The following is a 19,595-nucleotide window of genomic DNA, read 5'->3' as shown; positions in this document are numbered from 1 at the left end:
CATTTCCTTCATGAAAAGTTCCAACTGCTCACTATCATTGTCACTAGAATCAGTTTCACTAGCACCCTCTTCATCAGAGGAGTCACAATCAGTACCAACCTCTAATGTGTCAATATTTTGTTCATTATACTGAATAATGTTAGGAGCTATTACTTGTTCTTCACCTTCATGTACAGCAAATACCTGAACCACATTGAACTTGGCAGATAGTATAGATATTAATTTTCTAATGCCCTCATTACCCTCAACCACATAGTATCTACCTGAAGACCCTGTGACTAAAATCTGTTTCACCTCTCTTAACTTAAGGACTTCAGTGTATTCAGCACAAATATCAATATAAGACAGCATATCCACATCATATCCTTGCAACACATGATTCAGGTTTTTAATGTAAATCATATGAGGCTTCAAGACCCAAATCAAGTCTATCTTCTCAAGCATTCTACAAAAAAAGTCATATACAAGCCATACAATAATAAGATAAAGGGACCCATCGGACATATAAAAATAGAAAAATAAAAGGAAAACTAACATTCTTTATTGACCCTAAAAAACAGACCCCATACGAATAAATATAGAAGAAATCAATTCCCTAAACCCTACCAGAAACATAAAATATGTATGGATCACATGCAACCAACAAACTGCTAAATAACATAAAATATTCAAATTGGGACCACAGAAGAATAAAGAAATCGGAGACCATTCCCTTAAACCATAAATTTCGGACAGCAAAAAACCAATCCGGACCACATGCAATGTGAAATTGACTAAACAAAGGCATCAAAGCATCGAAAAAACAAGTGAATATTCCTAAAACTTCAGAAGCAACAAAAGTTGACAGATTCAACAAAACCCTAAACATATTTTATTCACAAAAGCAGTAGAATCTTACTTGAATGAGAGAAAATCTTGTATTTTAACTTCAGTGCTTCAACTTTAACGAATATTTTATGCTTCAACCTCTATAAAGTGCAGACATTTTCTGGATTGTTAAATCGCCTAAACATGAGAGAGGGTTAAGTAGAATAAACGTTAGTGAAGAAGAGGGCTGAAATCCGTATTTTATTTGTTAATGAGTCGGAGCGGGTGGGTTATTTTGGGCCGGTTCGGGTTTAACAGATTGGGTATGGACATGGGTCTTTTGTTTTAAAATAAGCCAATGAGAATTTGCCACGTAATTTGTATTTAACCTTTCTTTTTTTAAATGAGGAACCGTTAGTTGGAGTGGCATGTATAGGCCAAGAAAATAACGTTAGGGATACCAAAGGCCCAAAAGGTGGACGGATGGTATTTTTAACCCTGAAACTATAGTTCAGGGTTAGTTCTGGCCCTTTTCCGTTTGCATAAAGATAAAGACCCAAAAATAACTATATAGAGCATGCCATTATTATCTTTCCCTTTTCAAGTAAACACGACATGATGATGATTAACAACAATCTTAAGGTTGGATAAAACAACTTTCCTATATACTCCATTGACAATTGAATTGCTTTTTAATTTGGATCATCAAAGGAAGGAATTTGAGAGAAGGGCGCTCCAAATTCGCTAGTTTGCAATTTCTATCTCTAGCTAATTTAATTTTGTTCTGAGCTTAGGTTGCATTCTCGCAAAAATAAAAACAAGGAGATATGGAAATAAGTAATGAGAATCACAGTGAATCAAAGGGTTAGATTTGCTCAAGTGAGTGGTGCTCGTAAAACTATATATATAGACAAAAATGAAAACATATAATAATAATAATAATAATAATAATAATAATAATAATAATAATAATAAAAGCGCATATATATATATATATATATATATAATAGAAGAGATTACGGTTTAACAATATTATTATTAGAAGCTCACTATCGTAAGTAAGAATTTAGAAGAAAAGATTTATACGGAGAAATTGTAAAAATAGCATAGTATAGCCAGTTTTCGGATTGGTCATTCAAAAATAGTCAGCGTTTACGAAGTCAATGAAAAATAGCCATTATTTTGCTGTAACAGAGACCGGTCCAACATAATATACTGGAGTTCGGTGCACCTGTGTATAAACTCCGGCATATTATGCTGGACCGGTATACTTTGTTGACTCCAGTATAATATTATACTTGCTGGAACTCCAGCATAATATGCTGGAGTTCCAGCATACCTATCCTAAAACTCTAGTATAATATGCTGGAGTTCAAGCATACTTATGCTGAAACTCCAGTATAATATACTGGTGTATTTTTTGAGTTTTGAACAATGTTTTCACTCAGATTTATTTTTACATAAAAAATGACTAAATTCCGATTACTTTTAAAACTGAGCTATTTTTGAACGACTTATAAATCTGGTTATTTTTGAATTTCTCCCGGAGAAATTTTATCAAAACAGCAAACAAAAGCCCAATTAAGCAAATTGAAGAGTCAAGACCTGCAAAGAATAGTACTATTTTTCTCTGCCTTACTAGTGAGAGAAGGCACAATCAATCAATCAAGCCATCAACAAGACACGCACACTGCAAGCACCTACCTTCCTACAGCCCCAAAAGCCAACCAATGGAAGAAAGCACTCTAACCCAAGAAGAAAGAAGATATGCTTTCACGGCACGCACAGACCCAAAAATTCTGGCACACATATGGAGGCAGAGGTAAGCTATAAAGATACAGTTATCCAAAATCAAACTTTTTCACTAGAACAGGAAAAAGACAACAGAACTAACCACCCAAATTTCATACCCATCACAATAGAAGATAAAACCAGATTATACGAGCCCTGAAAACAATCCTTAATCATCAAACTACTGGGAAAGCGTATGGGTTACAACCTACTACGCATAAAACTCCAAAAAAAATAAAAGTCAACACAGCCCTTGAACCTTATTTATTTAGGAAATGACTACTACCAAATCCAATTTACATCTCATGAACTCTATCATTTGGCCATAAACAATGGACCTTGGTTTATTGGCTCACTGAGTACTACCACTGAGTACTACGACCTAGAAATACTAAAAATAATTGGGCAAATGATTGGAGATGTTCTAAAGATTGACATCTGTACAACAAATACGACAAGGGGCGTCACGCACGCTTGTGTATCCTCGCGCAACTAGAAAAATCTCTACCATAAAATGTCATGATCGAAAAATATTTACAAGATATTCACTATGAAAACACAAACCCACTGTATACAATATGCGAATGCGTGGGACACAACCTCTACCAATGCCATAACAAGAATCCAATAAGGCCTGAGAAAAAATCTACAGCAACCACGTCAAATGAACAATGGAAGACGGTCTCCTACACTCACAAAAGGTACTCAACTACAACTCCTACTTCACAAAAAACAGAAAAAGAATATTCTAAAAATGAAAAAAATGAAACGGAAAAAAAAATTAGAATCGGAAAAAAATAAAAAATAAAAACAAGAAGGAAAAAATCAAGGAGAACATCATGGTAAAAAAATAGAAGAAAAATTAAAAGAAAACGAAAAAGGAAAAGAGAAAAAAACTCCCCAAAAGGACACACAGAAAGGACTCCTACAATCTTTACCACTAGCTTCTCTATACCTACGCCTACAACGAACTTGGAGACCAAGAAAAAAAAGAGTCAATTAACTACAATGTCTCTAAAAGGTAACTACAACCATCAGAACCAATTCTCTATCCTAAGTACCTCAACAAATGGGTCATACATTACCAAATTTATTTTGGTAAAATTTATGGTCAAACGGGTCCTTAAAAACAAACTACCTAAACAAAAAAAACTCGAAACCAGTCAATTCAGATCCGACAGCTGTCATACATCACCAAGAACAAACGAATCACCCCTTTCTATTTACGGCTTCACAAACTAACTGCCCCCACCTATACCAAAAACAAAAAACCCTTTTACAAAAAGAAAACTATTGCACACACAAAATCACTAACAACAACATCCCAAAATAGACAAAACAAGGAAACACATGCAACTCTTTAGTCACCGGAGCAGAATACCAAATTTTGGCAAAATAAAATAACACACAGTAATGAAAATAGGAACACCGCCGTGGAAACTACTCCTATGGAACCTACCATGCATGAAATCATTACCCATTATGAAACCTACTCCCACCCTACTACCTACGCTGCCACTACCCCTAAAAAATCCGATCACCCGCCCTATTACTCAACATCTCTCGCCTCACCCCCACAAAACAAACACCAAAACACCACCCAACCGGTCACTTCCATAACACCCATCTCTACCAAAAACTCCAACACAATCACCTACCCAAAAAACTCCATCTCTGAAAATATATCGCCAGTATAACCACTGAATGACTATCACCACCAGCGAGGCCACCACTACCCACGCCACAATAGAGACAACGACCACTACATCCCCTACCAACACTAGGGGTTCTTATCGGACGGATCGGGCAGATAATTATGCTCAAAAATTTGGCTTATCGGTTATCAGATTATAAATATAGTAATCCGCTAGCCATCCAATAAGACAATGGGCGGATTGATATCGGATTAACGATTATCAGGCGAATATCGGGTAGTTTATCAGCTAAATCAAATAGAATTTTTTTGAACAATCAATAAATCCTTTAATATAAGCATGAAGTTTAATTCACTCAATACTTTCAATTAAAATGTTACACGGGACTTGCCACTTTTAGTTTGATAGTAATTCTAAAAGCTACTGCATATTAGCACATTCTAATGTGATTATATTAAATTTTAAAAGATGTTTCTTCTTCCTTTATTGTAATTTGAAAAATTTATAATGGAGATTTTATGGTGCAAATGTGATGATAATAAGATAATTATTTTTTTGTTGTAATATAAACGGCCAAATGTTAGTTTTTGAACAATCAACATTAGCATTGTTATCTACAAGGTGATATTATGGCCCGGAGAGAAATTCAATTCATGTCCACTCATAATTCATGAGAAGCCAAAGACGATTACCATTAAGAATTAGGTACTGACATTAGACAACTATATCATTCTATGTTACAATTTTGCACGCATTTACGACCGTATTGGTTTAAAAAATGTTCAAATTCAATAGGTAGTATGCTGGGAATAATATCATCCAGTGTCTAAATTCTAAGCATAGTAAGATGATATGTCGATGCTTTCAGACTAATGTCGGATTCAAATTCAAAAGACTGTCTTGTTATTCTAACAGTATTTTTGAAGAGTCATCGTCCAATCTAGTACATACAAGAATCATTGATAAAAGTATAAGTGTAAATATAAAAAAATTTAGCGAGTTAAAAGTTTACCCGATAAGAAAATTGAATAATTCGCCCTCAAACCGTTAAGCCGTTAATTATAAATCTCAATCCGTTCACCATTATTACCCCGATAATCCAATACAATTAAGCCAATAAGGCATCGGGTCGGGTCGGTTAACGGTTTCGATTTGGTTTTTAACAGTCTTAACCAACACTACCACACTCAAACAACCAACTACTATTTCCAAACAACATTGGTCCCAATCTCAGTCCCTATGGCCATGAACCAGCAGCCAACAGTAATAACACTCATGCAACATCCACCACCAACTCCATGGCCGGATGTAGAAGGCCTTCGTCAGCACGTCTAGTTCTTCCTAGAGAGCAACTCCATCAGGAATGGGGCCTAGATACAGGAGTTAGCATGGAAACAATGCACAATCATGAAATAGCAGCAATGGAGATGGTGAACCACCTGAACGCAGTACTGTAACAACCACCACAGACACATTGCAACTACCAACCAGTGCAGGTACATGAGATTTATCAGGTACAGGAGGTCCAACAAGTTCAGGAGATACCACATGACCATACACCCCCACAAAATAGCTGGTTGCTCTCATCACCGGAAATGAAGGACGCTTGCCGGAGAATCTGGACATAGAGGAGGCTGCAACACCAGTGGAACCATTGTCCCCCTTGAACCCGGCAGAGAATGTCATCATTCTACTGAACCTAGAAGTTCAAGCACCAAGCATCCTGGACCAAATGCTGCAACACATCACACTGAGGGAGTCACTGTCGACAACACTCCAAGAAAATAGAGAAAAATGATTTTTCTTTACATTTCCAAAGAATATACTCAGAATAGCACTGAATGTACGCACATACCCTTACTCGATCATTCACAAATAAGCAGCGTTGATTCTTCCAACATTGACGGAGGAAGACTTGCCATTGCTAGCGAACAATGGGGAGAATCACCCATTACTTGCACATCTGCGCATGTCACTGGCCCCGGTGGGAGCTCACGCATAACCAATGAATCAAAAATGAAGATCCTCCTTTGGAACTGCAAGAGCTGCAACAACTAGGAATTCCAGTGGAACTTCAAAGGCATTGTAGACTGAAACAACCCGTCAATTATCTGCCTCATTGAGACACGCATGCAAAGCCACTATGAGCTCATGGAATTTATTGGTTTCATTGACTTGTTTGAAATTAGCGCAGATGGATTCTCAGGTGGAGAAGTACTAATGTGGAAGCACGATCAATTGGAAATGGACCAAATAGCAGTCACTGACCAAGAGATCCATGCAAACATCCAGGTTAGTAGCACCTCAAAACCTTGGCTATTGTTGCTCGTTTATGCCATCACCTTTTTAGTAAACAAAAAAATATTGTGGAATAATCTGCAAATAGTTGCAAAAAACAACACATACTCGTGGCTATTATGCGAAATCTTAATTGAAATCACCACTGCCTCCGAAAAGTTTGGAGGAAGGCCCATAAATAGCAACAAAAGTACTGCTTTTTAAACTACCTAGATACTATTGTTATGATTGATTTGGAGTTTGTGGGATCACCGTTTACATGGACAAATAAAAGGAAACAAAAGGCAGCAGCAAATCTTTGAAAGGTTAGACCGTTTCCTTGGCAACACAGAATGGGTGGGAATGTTCCCAGATGCTACTATCACACACTTGCCACGTACACATTCGGATCACTGTCCACTTTTACTAAATCTGACTAAAACTATTAATAAATCAACACACGTTTTTCGCTTTGAAATAAAGTGGTTTAGTCACCCATGTTTTCCAAATATAGTAAAACAATATTGGAAGAATAGTTGAAACTATGCAACTGCCATTTGCTCTTTTACTGAACACGTGGAAGAATGGAATAGATCTACCTTTAGGAATATTTTTAAGATAAAGAGAACACTGCTACCACGAATTATGGGGCTCCAAAATATGCAACCCCACAATAAAACCCAATTTCACCAAAACCTAGAATATAATCTAATACAAGAATATAACATAATCCTTCAAAACGAACACGATTTTTAAAAATTAAAATCAAGAGTTCAGTGGCTAAATAATGGCGATGCCAACACAATTTTTTATATATATCTGCTATCCAAAGAAGCAGAAAAAATAGGATACTAGGGCTTAATAACACAATGAGTAATTGGACTTTTGACCCTCAAGTAATAAATGATATTATTATAGGGCACTTTAAAATTATCTACACAACTGAATTAGACTCTTGTCCGAAGATCCTTGCACCCAATCCAAGCCTACTATATATCAGATCAAGATAAAGAAACTCTTACTACACCTCTCTCAGTTTCCAAAATCCATAATGCTATAAAATCATTTAAACCATTAAAGGCACCAGGCCCCGGTCGCATTCACCCATTTTTCTTTCAGAAATATTGTTCTGACACAAACTCAACTATCATTGATACATGCAAAAGGCTTTTACTACTTTAGCAATTTCGGAGGAAATAAACAGGACTTTTGTAATGTTTATTCCTTAAGTTAAGCACCCACAATATATATTTCAATATAGACCCATTAGTCTATATAACACCATCTACAAAACTATTACAAAGATCATTGTAAACCGTATGCGCCCTTTTCTCAATAAAATTATTAGTCCTAACTAGTGCAGCTTTATTCCAGGCAGGAGAGCAATTGATAATGCAATAATTATCCAAGAAGCAATGGACTCTTTCAGGAACTGCACTGGGAAAACTGGGAAGATGATGCTCAAGATTGATCTTGAAAAGGTTTTTGACAGACTTGAATGGTCATTCGTTAGGAGCTCATTACATGCACTAAATTTTTCACAAGACCTAATAACACTCATCATGAATTGCATATCTATCACAACAATATCAATCATTGCAAATGGCAAACCTACAGATTTCTTTGAGCCTTCAAGAGGCATTCGACAAGGTGATCCACTTTCTTTGTACCTCTTCATCATCTCCATGAAATCTCTAACAAGATACATTGATTATGAGGTAGATGTCTTAAACTGAAAACCCATCAAAATAAGCCAGAATGGTCCCAAAATTTCACACCTCTCTATTTGAGGACGACCTTATTTTCTTCTCAGAAGAGGACAATACTAGTGCAACTTCTATCATAAACATATTCAACTTCATATCGCGCCGATCTGGCTAGAGAATTAATTTTTCAAAGTCAAAAGTACTCTTTTCCTCAAATGTGCCATCCACCACCCAAACAGACCTAGCTATCACACTAAACATTAAGATAAAAAAAATAATGTGCGAAAATACCTAGGCTTCCCAATTATAAATCTACAATTAAAAAGCTTGGACTATTAATTCATACTTGACTGGATGAATACTAGACTAAAAGATTGGAAGGCCAAACTCTTAACATTATCTGGGAGATTAACCTTTATAGAATCAACTCTATCAGCCATCCCCACCCATTCTTTGCAACTGAATCTCCTTCCAGCTAAGACTAAAAATAATATTGACCGCATCCAGAGAAACTTCCTATGAGGATCTACCGGAGATCACAGGAAAATCTATCATATCAGTTGGGACAAACTAACATCGTCTAAGCAAGAAGGAGGTCTTGGGCTATACAAAGCAAAGGGAAAAAATGTAGCACTCCTCTCAAGCCTACTATGGAGATACCTTTCCAATCCTGAGTCTCTCTGGGCTCAAGTAATAAAGGAAAAATACCTAACCAACTCACGAAGGAATATAATCAATTATAAAAATAACGACTCTTACATCTGAAAAAGTAGTGCAAAAGCTTATTTATTATTCTCCAAGGACTAGCTTGCAATGTGGGAAATGGATGGAATATAAGCGTTTGGGAAGACGGATGAATTGTTGGCAGACACACACTAAGAGAATTAATAGAAGGATCCCTAACTAAAGAAGATATCAATACAAACTTGAGCTACTATATTAATAATAAAAATTAAAACTTACAAGCTCTATCATACAATCTACCAACTACAATTATTGACCTTATAACACAATCATACATCCCTTTCTCTGACAACATAAGTGATTTATTCTTCTCGAAAAAACAGAAGATGGGAACTTCACAACAAAATTTGCCTACAACCTCTTTGTTAGGCACACAGGAACATACCATAATCAAGAACCCTTTAATCATTGCTGGATCTGGAAAGTATCATGCCACAACAAGCTTAAAACTTTTTTGTGGCTGCTAGTCCATCAGAGACTCTCCACTGCAGCTGTCCTGAGCCAAAGGAAAATACTTGACTCTAATAACTACAAGCACTGTGGGACAGAGGAAAACACAAACCATTAATTTTTTCAATGTCCTATGAACAGTGCCATATGGGGAGATTGCAACTTCAACATCACCCCAACAACAAACTCAAATGAACAAGATTGTATAAAAATGACTTGTAACTTTACACTGAACATCAACCAATCAAACTACACAACAATCCCAGTGGCAGTTATAACTCCAATAATCCTTTGGCATATATGGCTTAACCAAAACTACAACTACTTCAATAACTGTTCGACACAAATTGACAGTCATATAGAGTGTTTACATACGTAATGGAATATCTTCACCTCACAAATCATATTTTAAAAAACTTCAATAAAACGGACATCCTACCACAAAACGTCTATAAATTCAATATAGATAGTGCACAAAAAAAATTGCAACATCGGAGGAGCAGGAGGAATCATCAAAGATTCAGACGGCAACTGGATTGATGAATTCTCTAGCCACATAGTGGCCTCATCACCAATCCATGGAGAAATTATTGCCTTCCTAAAAGGATTGAAACTTGCTTTCACAAAAAATTGAACAATAATTATAGTGGAAACAGACTGCCAGGTACTACTCTCCCTATTACATGACAAAGTCTACAATAAAGCTAATGTTAATTTATTACATGACTGCAGGTTACTGCTCGATGCACTGGGCCATCCGGATGTTAGGCATATCTACCGTGAAGAAAATCAAGTGGCGCACACACTGGCGCAGTATGGGAGCAGCTGTAACTCACCTACTGACGCTGAGTATGAAGACCACTTCTAGAGTGAACTACCTTTATTTGCTTTCTCTACTTTTCGCAAAGGCTTATTAGGGACTGTATCTTTTAGATCTGTCCCGGCCTGTAATGACACTTCTTAAATTTCTGCATATATAATAATCTCGTCTCTTATCAAAAAAAAAAAAAGTAAACTGAAGAGTCTATAGAGAGAAGAAGATGATAGCTTTTCTGACTTGCAATCAACAATTACGAACTCTTTCATTTGTGAAAAAATAGAGCAAACATGCTTTTGATTTAAGCTTCCGCGCGTCCCACATAAAGAAAAAGCAAACCAAAGCAGATAACTTACCGTAGGCGACATTACACTCTTACCTAAAAAGGCAAAACCTCCTCCAACAAGAAAGATGTTCGTTGTTTCTCTTGACATTGTTTTCATTAGTTCATTTTATACAATGATGTTTAACTGAACTCAAACTTTTTAAAAAAGTTTTTGATATATATCAAAATTGTTTAACCAGAATAAGGACTTTGGTCAAAACTTATATTAGAAGAACTCGGGTTACTGATAATCAAATTGAAATAGGAATAATTGAGAAATAATAACTGAATGCAAAGTAAATCAATGTATTCCAATAGTATTTTGTGTCCTTACAAATGAGCAGTCTTCTCCTTTTATAGCTATTTCTAGGTAATACGTTTTGTCTCTACCATAATTGAGCCATTATTGTCAATTAATGGTATTTAATGACATTTAATGTAATGTTACAATCAGTAATCATATTTGATTCAATACAGATTCCTTAATGTTTTTCGTATATGCCCAATAGTACATATCTATACCTTATTTACTATCAGATTCATTCCCTTCCATCATAAAGAGGTTCAAGCGCCTATCTTCCTTGCTTTTTCTCTGAACATCTACCCGTGCCTGTTGAAGCTCGTGCCTCTTTTATTATTCTTCATCACCTATCCTTCTTTGACTAGTCCACGTATCATGACGTGTCATCTTATAATGAATTCCATATATAAGCTTAATTTTTTCCAATACAGATAGTCCCCCCACTTGCCATTTTTTCATCAATAGAATATTTGGGAAGTAGACCTCATTAAAGCGGGAATATTTGCCGCTATTAATTCTTCCCTAGAACTGATGCTTTATCTAGTCTCTTCTATTTAATGTCCATGACATGTGGTGTCTCCTAGTTGGCTCTGCAATCCTTCAGCGCCTTTTAAGGCTTTTTACGGCTTCATCAATTATGAAGCGACAATTCTCATTATGACGTTTCCATCATTGCGCATTTTCCTTTGACGGTTGCTTCTGACTATAAATATAACTTTTTACCTTTGTCTTTTTTTACAAAAGTTTAGAGTATTTAATTCTAATTTTCTTCTTCCTCGTACTACTATGTCTTCTTCAAACCCTAACCCTCCGAGAGTTCCCATTGTTGACAACCTTTCTCTTGCTCCTATTAGAAGTAGAAGAGGAGGGAGACTTCGTAGTTTAGGGTCTTCTTCATCACGAGGCTCCTCTATTCCTTCATCGAGTTCTACTCCACCTCCCAAAACTAGGGGTTCACTTTCTCAAAGATCTTCATCTAGGATTAAAGAACCCACCGAACCTCTTCGTGAACCTTTAGTGGATGAAATTGTTCCTGCGGAGCTATCCTTCTACAATGATAGAGAATCCATCAGAAACCAACTCTCTTCATTAGATTGTGCTGGCATCTACCCGACTCAGATCACTGAAGGTTTGATTTCTATAGTACGTAGAGATTGCCATTGGAACCACGATTTCCCCATTATAATCCCCAATGCGAACCAAAGAATCACCTCTTATTTAACTAGGTTTTCTTTTGTTTATACATATCCTTTCACGTTGGGTTTCAAACCTGCTATTGACCCTGATATCCTCGAGTTCTGTCGCTTTTTCGACGTTTGTTTAGGACAAATCAGCCTTATTGTATGGAGGGTTGTTGCTTGTTTGAGGCATTTGGCCAACATGGCTGGTATACCTTTTACATTTTTTCATTTAATCCATCTCTATTCTCCCAAACTCTTTTTTGCCAAGGAGTCTTTACTCTAGTGGCAAGGAGCAAAAGAGTTCTAGTCAGTCCTGAAGATGATAGAGACCGTGGCTGGTACGCCAGGTTTGTTGCTGCCCCCACTGTTGGTTTAGTGGGTGATAGAAATGTTCCCTTTCCTGAGAAGTGGAATTTTGCACGTGAGTTTTCTTTTTAATAACTTTCTCATACCTTTTTCTCAATTTTGATGATCATCATTTAATTTCCTTTTTCTTTTTCAGCAACCATGGGAGTTGTTGATGAAATTCTCAACTTCCGTGGTTGGGTAAGAAAGTTATTAAGTGTTGCTCCAATGGACGGTAGGTTTTGGAAAAACCTCTCTCATCGATTTGGTTGGAAAGTGAAAACTCACGGTAAGAGTTTTTTTAATTTTACTTATTGCTTCCACCAGAAATTATTTTGATCCTTCTTTTTGTCAGGATTCCCCATTCGAGGCATAAATGCTGAAGCCGTCGCAGCTTCCAGAATTTCTTTGGATAGGGCCCAAGAGATAATTTTGGATTCCTCATTGAAAGGGAAAGCTACTATTGAACAAGACTCTGAGGAGGAAGAAGGACAAGACGGGAGGTTCTTTGAAAAAGGCCACGGGCTAGAAGACGAATTATTTCAGATGATGAAGCATCTCCCCCTCATTTTATTCCTCCTACCGAACCTGCTAAAGCCTCGTTGGTGATTTCTGATGATGGTACTCCCGATGCTGTTCATGATTCTGCTGAACAGATTTTTGCCCGCGGGTTTGGTAGTGAAAGTTTAGGTACAGTTTCTGATGAAGCACCCCTTGCTTCTTTTTCTATAACCACTCCTGTGATACCTTCTTTGCCAGTCGTGATTGTTGTCATTACTGCTCCTCCCCAGTCTGTTTTGACTCCTTCCACAGTTCCTCCTACAACTGTTTAACAAACTGAGGTTGGTCCCTCGAGTGGAAGTGGTGCCATGAAACATGTTATCATCGAGGTCCCTGCCGATGGTAATCTTTTGAGAAAGTCAGGTGGGGCTAACGTGTGGTTGAAACCCCTAATTGGTCCAATCGAAAGAGCCAAGCTTGAGAGCCACAACTCTTTAACTTGGATGAACGACATAATACAATCATCATTAAAGTTATTCCTTTTTAATGATTTGCTACTCCTTTTTTATTAAGGTTATTTACCTTTTCCTCTTTTTTTTAGATCAACCTCGTTGGTACAGAAATGATGAAGAGGGTTTCACACACGGAGCAATTAATACATGAGTATCAAGTTGAAGCATATAACTGGAGAGAACAATATGAAATCCTTCAAATTGATATGGAAGCGTTAGAAGAGAACAAGTGCACCTTAGAGCATCGGTTGAGGGCTTTAACATCGGAATTGGCGGTTGAAAAAGCTTCCTCAAACCAAGCCGGTAAGTCAAGAATCTTCTCGCAACTTCTTTTTCTGAGCAACTCTCCAAGGCTAGTGAAGAAATCAGAGAGTTGAAGGCTCTCTTAAGTGAGAAAGAAGCGTATGCCGATGAACTTGTGCAAACTCTGACCCATAATCAAGAAAACCTTCGGGAATTTTATGATAAGGTTCGTTCCTTAGAAAGTTCACATGCTTCTCTTCAAGCTTCTTATGATTCTGCCTTGGTTGAGAATGAGAGGCTTAAAAGTGAGATTGCTGAGTGGGAGAAAGATTACGAGATTCTTGAGGACAAAACCACAATTGAAGTGAGTTGGGCGTTTTTAAATACTCGCCATGATACCCTTCTGGAAGTTAGCCAAGAGAATTTTAACTTGGAAGTTGAGTTGGCTAAAATAAGAGAAACCATTGAAAAGACTCAACAGAGCCAAGACTTTCCCTCTCACATGGCTGAAACTTCTGAAAATATCGAAGATGATATGGGTTCGGTGAGTGCTCCAATTCCTTTAAGTGAAATTGAGCCTGCTGCTGCTGATGTCCCTGCTTCGGTTCCTTCTTCAGCTCCTCAGTGACAAGTCTATGGTATGTGACTGTTTGTTTTCTTTTTAGTGGAATGTGGTTATAACCCTTAGTCCTATTTGAGGGTTTGTTGAAAACATCAAGTCCCCAGACATTTTTCGGGGCGTTTTGTATAAGCAACTCTTTAATTTATGACTAAGTTCATACTTAGTCTAAACTTTTCAATGTTAAGAAGTTTTCGTAGCTATTTTTGAACTTCTGTCTTACCTTTATATTTAAAGACTTATTCAATAATTTGCACTTTTATTTTGTAAAATGCTTTTTTAACTTCATGAATGTTTAAATCAATCATAAATTTTATAAAAGAGGGACCTTTTATATTCGACACTTAATGAAGAAGACGTCTCAACTTCATAATGGTGTTAATGTACGACAAAAGAAATAGGAATACACATGTTTTTTGAAATAACTTTGACAAGTTTTTATTTGAACTTTTTCAAGTTTTAAATAACACCTTACATGTATTTAAATAACTTCTATAACTTTTTCGTAACTATTTTCCTTACAACATATTTCAAAAAAGAAAATAAACCACCAGATTTTTATTTATAACCTGTTTCAGTACATTGCCTTTAACCTAACTATGATAAGGTTTTTCTCTGGCTTCTTTACATTGCCTTTAACCTAACAATGATAAGGTTTTTCTCTGGCTTCTTTAGCTCGTAACTTTGCTCTGCACTTGACTCATTCAATGAGTAAACTTTCCAGGCTTGAACTTTGCCTTCTTCATACACATGTCTATGTATATTATATAGTCCCCCAAGTGTTTGAGCTTTGAAGTATGAAGTCTCGAGCACTTGATTACTCCTCTTATTTGGTCCTTTTCCTGTAAAGGAATAAAACATACGGGACTCGGAGATATGATTATAGATGAAGATTAACCCGTCTCAATTTCTATTAGAATAGTTGTAACCCTAGACCGAGAATTTTAATCTATTCCATGTGCCTTGCAGGTCGTGATTCATCATTTAGTACGGGCTAGCTTTTTACCTATCATCTAAAATCGTTAGTAAAATTTTAACAATTCAAAAATAAAATTTTAAAATGAGGATACCTGACCGTAGGTACTCCTTAGAAATAGTATCTCTTCAGGTGAACGACATTCTAATGTCAAGGTAATATCTTTCCATCCATTGTTTCCAGCTCGTATGCTCCTTTCCTCGCGATACCATAAATCTTGTAAGGTCCTTCCCAGGTTGGACTTAATTTTCCCGCATTAGCCGCCTTCGTGGATTGAAAAACTTTCTTGAGTACGAAGTCCCCAATCTTGAAGTATCTTAGACGTGCTTTTCGATTGTAGTATCGTTCCATGACTTGTTTTCGTGCTGCCATTCTTATTAGTGCAGCTTCCCTTTTTCCTTCAAGTAAATCAAGGTTTATGCGCATTTCTTCTTCATTGGATTCTTCTAACGCTTGCGTGTATCTCGTGCTTGGCTCCCCTATCTCAACTAGAATTAAGGCTTCAGCTCCGTATACCAATGAGAATGGTGTTTCACTCGTACTTGTTTTGCTGTCGTGCAGTGCGCCCATAAAACACTAGGTAACAATTCTGGCCAATTGCCTTTAGATTCTTCCAATCGTTTTTCAAATTGTTGACAATGACTTTATTTGTTGATTCAGCTTGTCCATTACCCACCGGATGGCAAGGTGTGGATGTAATTTTTTGATCTGCCAACTTTGAAAAAATTCTGTGATTTGCGCGCCTATAAATTGCGGGCCATTATCACACACGATTTCCTTTGGTACACCGAATCGACATATGATATTTTGCTAAATGAAGTCTCTAACTTCTTTTTCCCGCACCTATTTAAATGCTCCTGCTTCTACCTATTTAGTAAAGTAGTCAGTGAGTACATGCAAGACTTTTACCTTTCCTTTTGCTTGTGGTAGTGGACCCACGATATCCATCCCCCATTTCATAAAATGCCACGGTGCAATGACCGGATGTAGCAACTTCGCAGGTCTATGCATGTTATTACCTTATCTTTGGCATTTATCACATTTAGCCACGAAATTTTCCGCTTCTTCTTCCATTTTAGGCCAATAATAGCCTGCTCTAATCATGGTTCTTACCAGTGATCTTCCTCTCGCGTGATTTCCACAATGCCCCTCGTGTATTTCTCTCATTACATATTCCATTTGATAAGGCTCGAGGCATCTCGCTAAAGGACCACTGGACATTTTTCGATAAAGATTCCTTGCTTTAATCAATACCTAGCAGCCTTTTTACGAAGCGCGTGAGCCCTTTTCTTGTCTTCAGGGACGGTTCCATACTGCAAAAAAGCAACGATCTCGTTCCTCCGATCCCAGGTTAAGTTATTAAAATTTACCTCATTTTTGTCTGGATCGAGTACTAAATGAAACAAATGAATTACGGAAGCATTTTCGTTGCTCGTCACGTCTGCCGCAGATGCGAGATTGGCTAGGGCATCTGCTTCGACATTTTCATCGCTTGGTATCTGCGTAACTTTCCAGGTTTGGAATTGCCTAATCAAATCTCGTACCTTCTCTAAGTACTGCTGTATTCGTGCTTCCTTGGCTGTATAAGTCCCCAACATTTGATTAACTACGAGCTGCGAATATTTTTTGATTACAATCTGATCAACGCCAAGTTCTCGTGCCAGTTCTAAACCTGCAATCACAACTTCATACTCTGCCTCATTGTTAGTTATAGAATGGCATTTGATGGTTTGTCGAATGGTTTCACCCGTAGGTGGTACCAAAACAATTCCTAAACTTGACCCCTTCACATTAGATGAGCCATTAGTAAATAAGATCCAAGTTCCCGGATTAGATCCATTTAACGCTTGTAGTTCCTTTTCAGCTTCTAGTTGTATACCGTGGCTAAAATCAGCCAAAAAATTAGCTAACACCTGAGATTTTATTGCGGTTTTAGGTTGGTATGTGATATTGTATTCCCTCAATTTTGTGGCCCACTTGGCTAACCTACCTGATAACTCATGTTTATGTAATATATTACGCAATGGATAATCAGTTACTACGGAAATAGGGTGGCATTGAAAATAAGGCCTTAGTTTTCTAGATGCCATGATTAGTGTAAGTGCGAGATTTTCTAATTGAGGATACCGCGTCTCCGCATCTAATAATGATTTTCTAACATAATAAATTGGAGACTTTTTACCTTGGTCTTCACGAACTAAAACAGCACTTACCGCTACTTCTAAAATAGCCAGATAGATGAGAAATCTTTCCCCATCCTTTGGTTTTGCGAGCAACGGTGGATTTGACAGGTATGTCTTCAGGTTTCTGAGTGCTTGTTGACATTCTTCGGACCATTCGAACTGGTCTTGCTTTTTAAGAGCTGAAAAGAATTTAAAACATTTTTTTGATGACTTCGAAAATAAATCTTCCCAAGGCTGCAATTCCCGTTAGTCTTTGCACCTCTTTCGTATTTGTAAGCATGTTAGGAATTTCTTCAATGGCTTTAATCTATGCGGGATTTACTTCAATACCACGGTTAGAAACAAGAAAACCCAAAAACTTACCTGATGAAACGCCGAATGCACATTTCTCGGGATTTAGCTTCGTATTGAATTTTTGTAAGATCTGAAATGTATCAGTCAAATGCGATATATGATCTCCTGATTGTTGAGATTTGATAAACATATCATCTATGTAGACTTCCATAGTTTTTCCTAAATGTTCTTGGAACATTTTGGTCACCAATCTTTGATATGTGGCACCAGCATTTTTGAGACCAAAGGGCATTACTTTATAACAGTAAGTCCCCCTCTCTGTTATAAATGAAGTTTTTTCTTCATATAGGGGATCCATTTTGATCTGATTGTACCCTGAATACGTATCTAAAAAACTTAACAATTTATGTCCTGCAGTAGCATCAATCAGTTGATCTATATGTGGTAATGGAAAAGAATCTTTAGGACATGCTTTGTTAAGGCCGGTGTAATCTACACAAACTTACCATTTGCCATTCTTTTTCGATACTACTACAGTGTTGGCTAACCAATTAGGATAAGTTACCTCGCGGATAGACCCAATTTTTAATAGTTTTTGAATCTCATCTTGAATTACCTGATTTTTGAAAGTCTTTGCTTTCTCTTCTTTTGTTTGATAGGTGGATACGATGGGTCTTCATTTAACTTGTGAGTCATTACTTCCGGGGGTATTCCTGTCATATCAAAATGGGACCAGGCAAAACAATCCACGTTAGTTTTTAAGAATTTAATCAACTTACCTTTCATATCGTGGCTTAAGTTGGCCCCGATGTAGACTTTCCTTTCAGACCATTGTGCAAATAACTCTTCAGCCTCCAGTTCTTCAATCATCATTTTGATATTTTCATCTTCTTCTAGTTCTTGAATGGAATCAGGCCTTAAGTCCATATCAGTTCGCCCTTGTTTAGTTGAGGCTTGTGTCGTGATATCCCCAACTAAATTCTGTAATTGCTATTTTTCTTCATTTTTCGTACTTGAATCTGCTACAGAGTTGATGCTCCTGGATGTTGGTTGATCCCCATGGATTTGTCGTATTCCCCATGATGATGGAAATTTAATAACCTGATGTAAGGTAGACGGAACGACATCCATCTCATGGATCTATAGTCTCCCGAGAATCATATTGTAAGCCATTTCCATTTCTACCACCTGAAATTTCGTATCTTTGATAACCCCTTCTACGAATGTGATAAGTGTTACCTCACCTTTTGTCACAACGCTTGAATTGTCAAATCCAGACAAGGTATTTGCCTTTGGTACTAGCTTATCTTCAACTTGCATCTCGTTTAGTACTCTTAGCAAAATAATATTTACGGAACTACCTGGATCAATCAAAGCTCGTTTCACATTAGTATCATGTACAAGTAGAGATATTACCGGTGTATCGTTATGTGGAGTTAACACGCCATCCGCATCTGCATCATCAAATGTTATACTTTCTTCCTCCAGAACATGTCGGACCCACTTCCCGTGTGTAATTATAACTTTAGAAACTTTATTGGCCGCTGTATATGTCACGCCATTGATTTCTTCGCCCTAGCTTATAACATTAACGGTCCTTTTGGGAGAAGGAGGTTTAGGGGGCTCCTGCCTGTTTTTCATGTATGCTTGCTTACCTTTTTCACTAAATAATTCGGTGAGATACCCTTGCTTTAATAGATGGTCGACTTCCCCTTGTAGCAATCTACAATCTGCTGTTTTATGACCATGATCGTTGTGAAATTCGCATCAGTGATCAGGATTACGTCTATTTGGATTTGATCTCATTTCTTTTGGCCATCGCACTATGTCACCCATGCTTCTTAATACGGCTACTAACTCTGAAGTGC

At 37.2% G+C, this 19,595-nt stretch overlaps 2 protein-coding genes across 2 annotated transcripts; both read right to left on the bottom strand.

The window, feature by feature from the left end:
• Window positions 1–15,400: 15,400 nt before the first annotated feature.
• LOC138890244 (uncharacterized) lies at window positions 15,401–15,820 on the bottom strand. Its single transcript, XM_070173614.1, has one exon. It carries the CDS (start codon window positions 15,818–15,820, stop codon window positions 15,401–15,403), a length of 420 nt encoding a protein of 139 aa, XP_070029715.1.
• A 677-nt stretch (window positions 15,821–16,497) lies between these two features.
• LOC138890243 (uncharacterized) lies at window positions 16,498–18,019 on the bottom strand. Its single transcript, XM_070173613.1, has 3 exons — window positions 17,797–18,019; window positions 17,433–17,612; window positions 16,498–17,240 (listed from the first exon to the last, which is right to left on the bottom strand). The coding sequence occupies exons 1-3, from the start codon at window positions 18,017–18,019 to the stop codon at window positions 16,498–16,500; spliced, it is 1,146 nt and encodes a 381-aa protein (XP_070029714.1).
• Window positions 18,020–19,595: the final 1,576 nt, after the last annotated feature.

Source organism: Nicotiana sylvestris, chromosome 4, assembly GCF_000393655.2.
Source record: "Nicotiana sylvestris chromosome 4, ASM39365v2, whole genome shotgun sequence".
Classification (NCBI taxonomy): domain Eukaryota; kingdom Viridiplantae; phylum Streptophyta; class Magnoliopsida; order Solanales; family Solanaceae; genus Nicotiana; species Nicotiana sylvestris.
The sequence above is the reverse complement of the archived record's forward strand: the minus strand, read 5'-3'. Positions and strand labels throughout refer to the sequence as shown.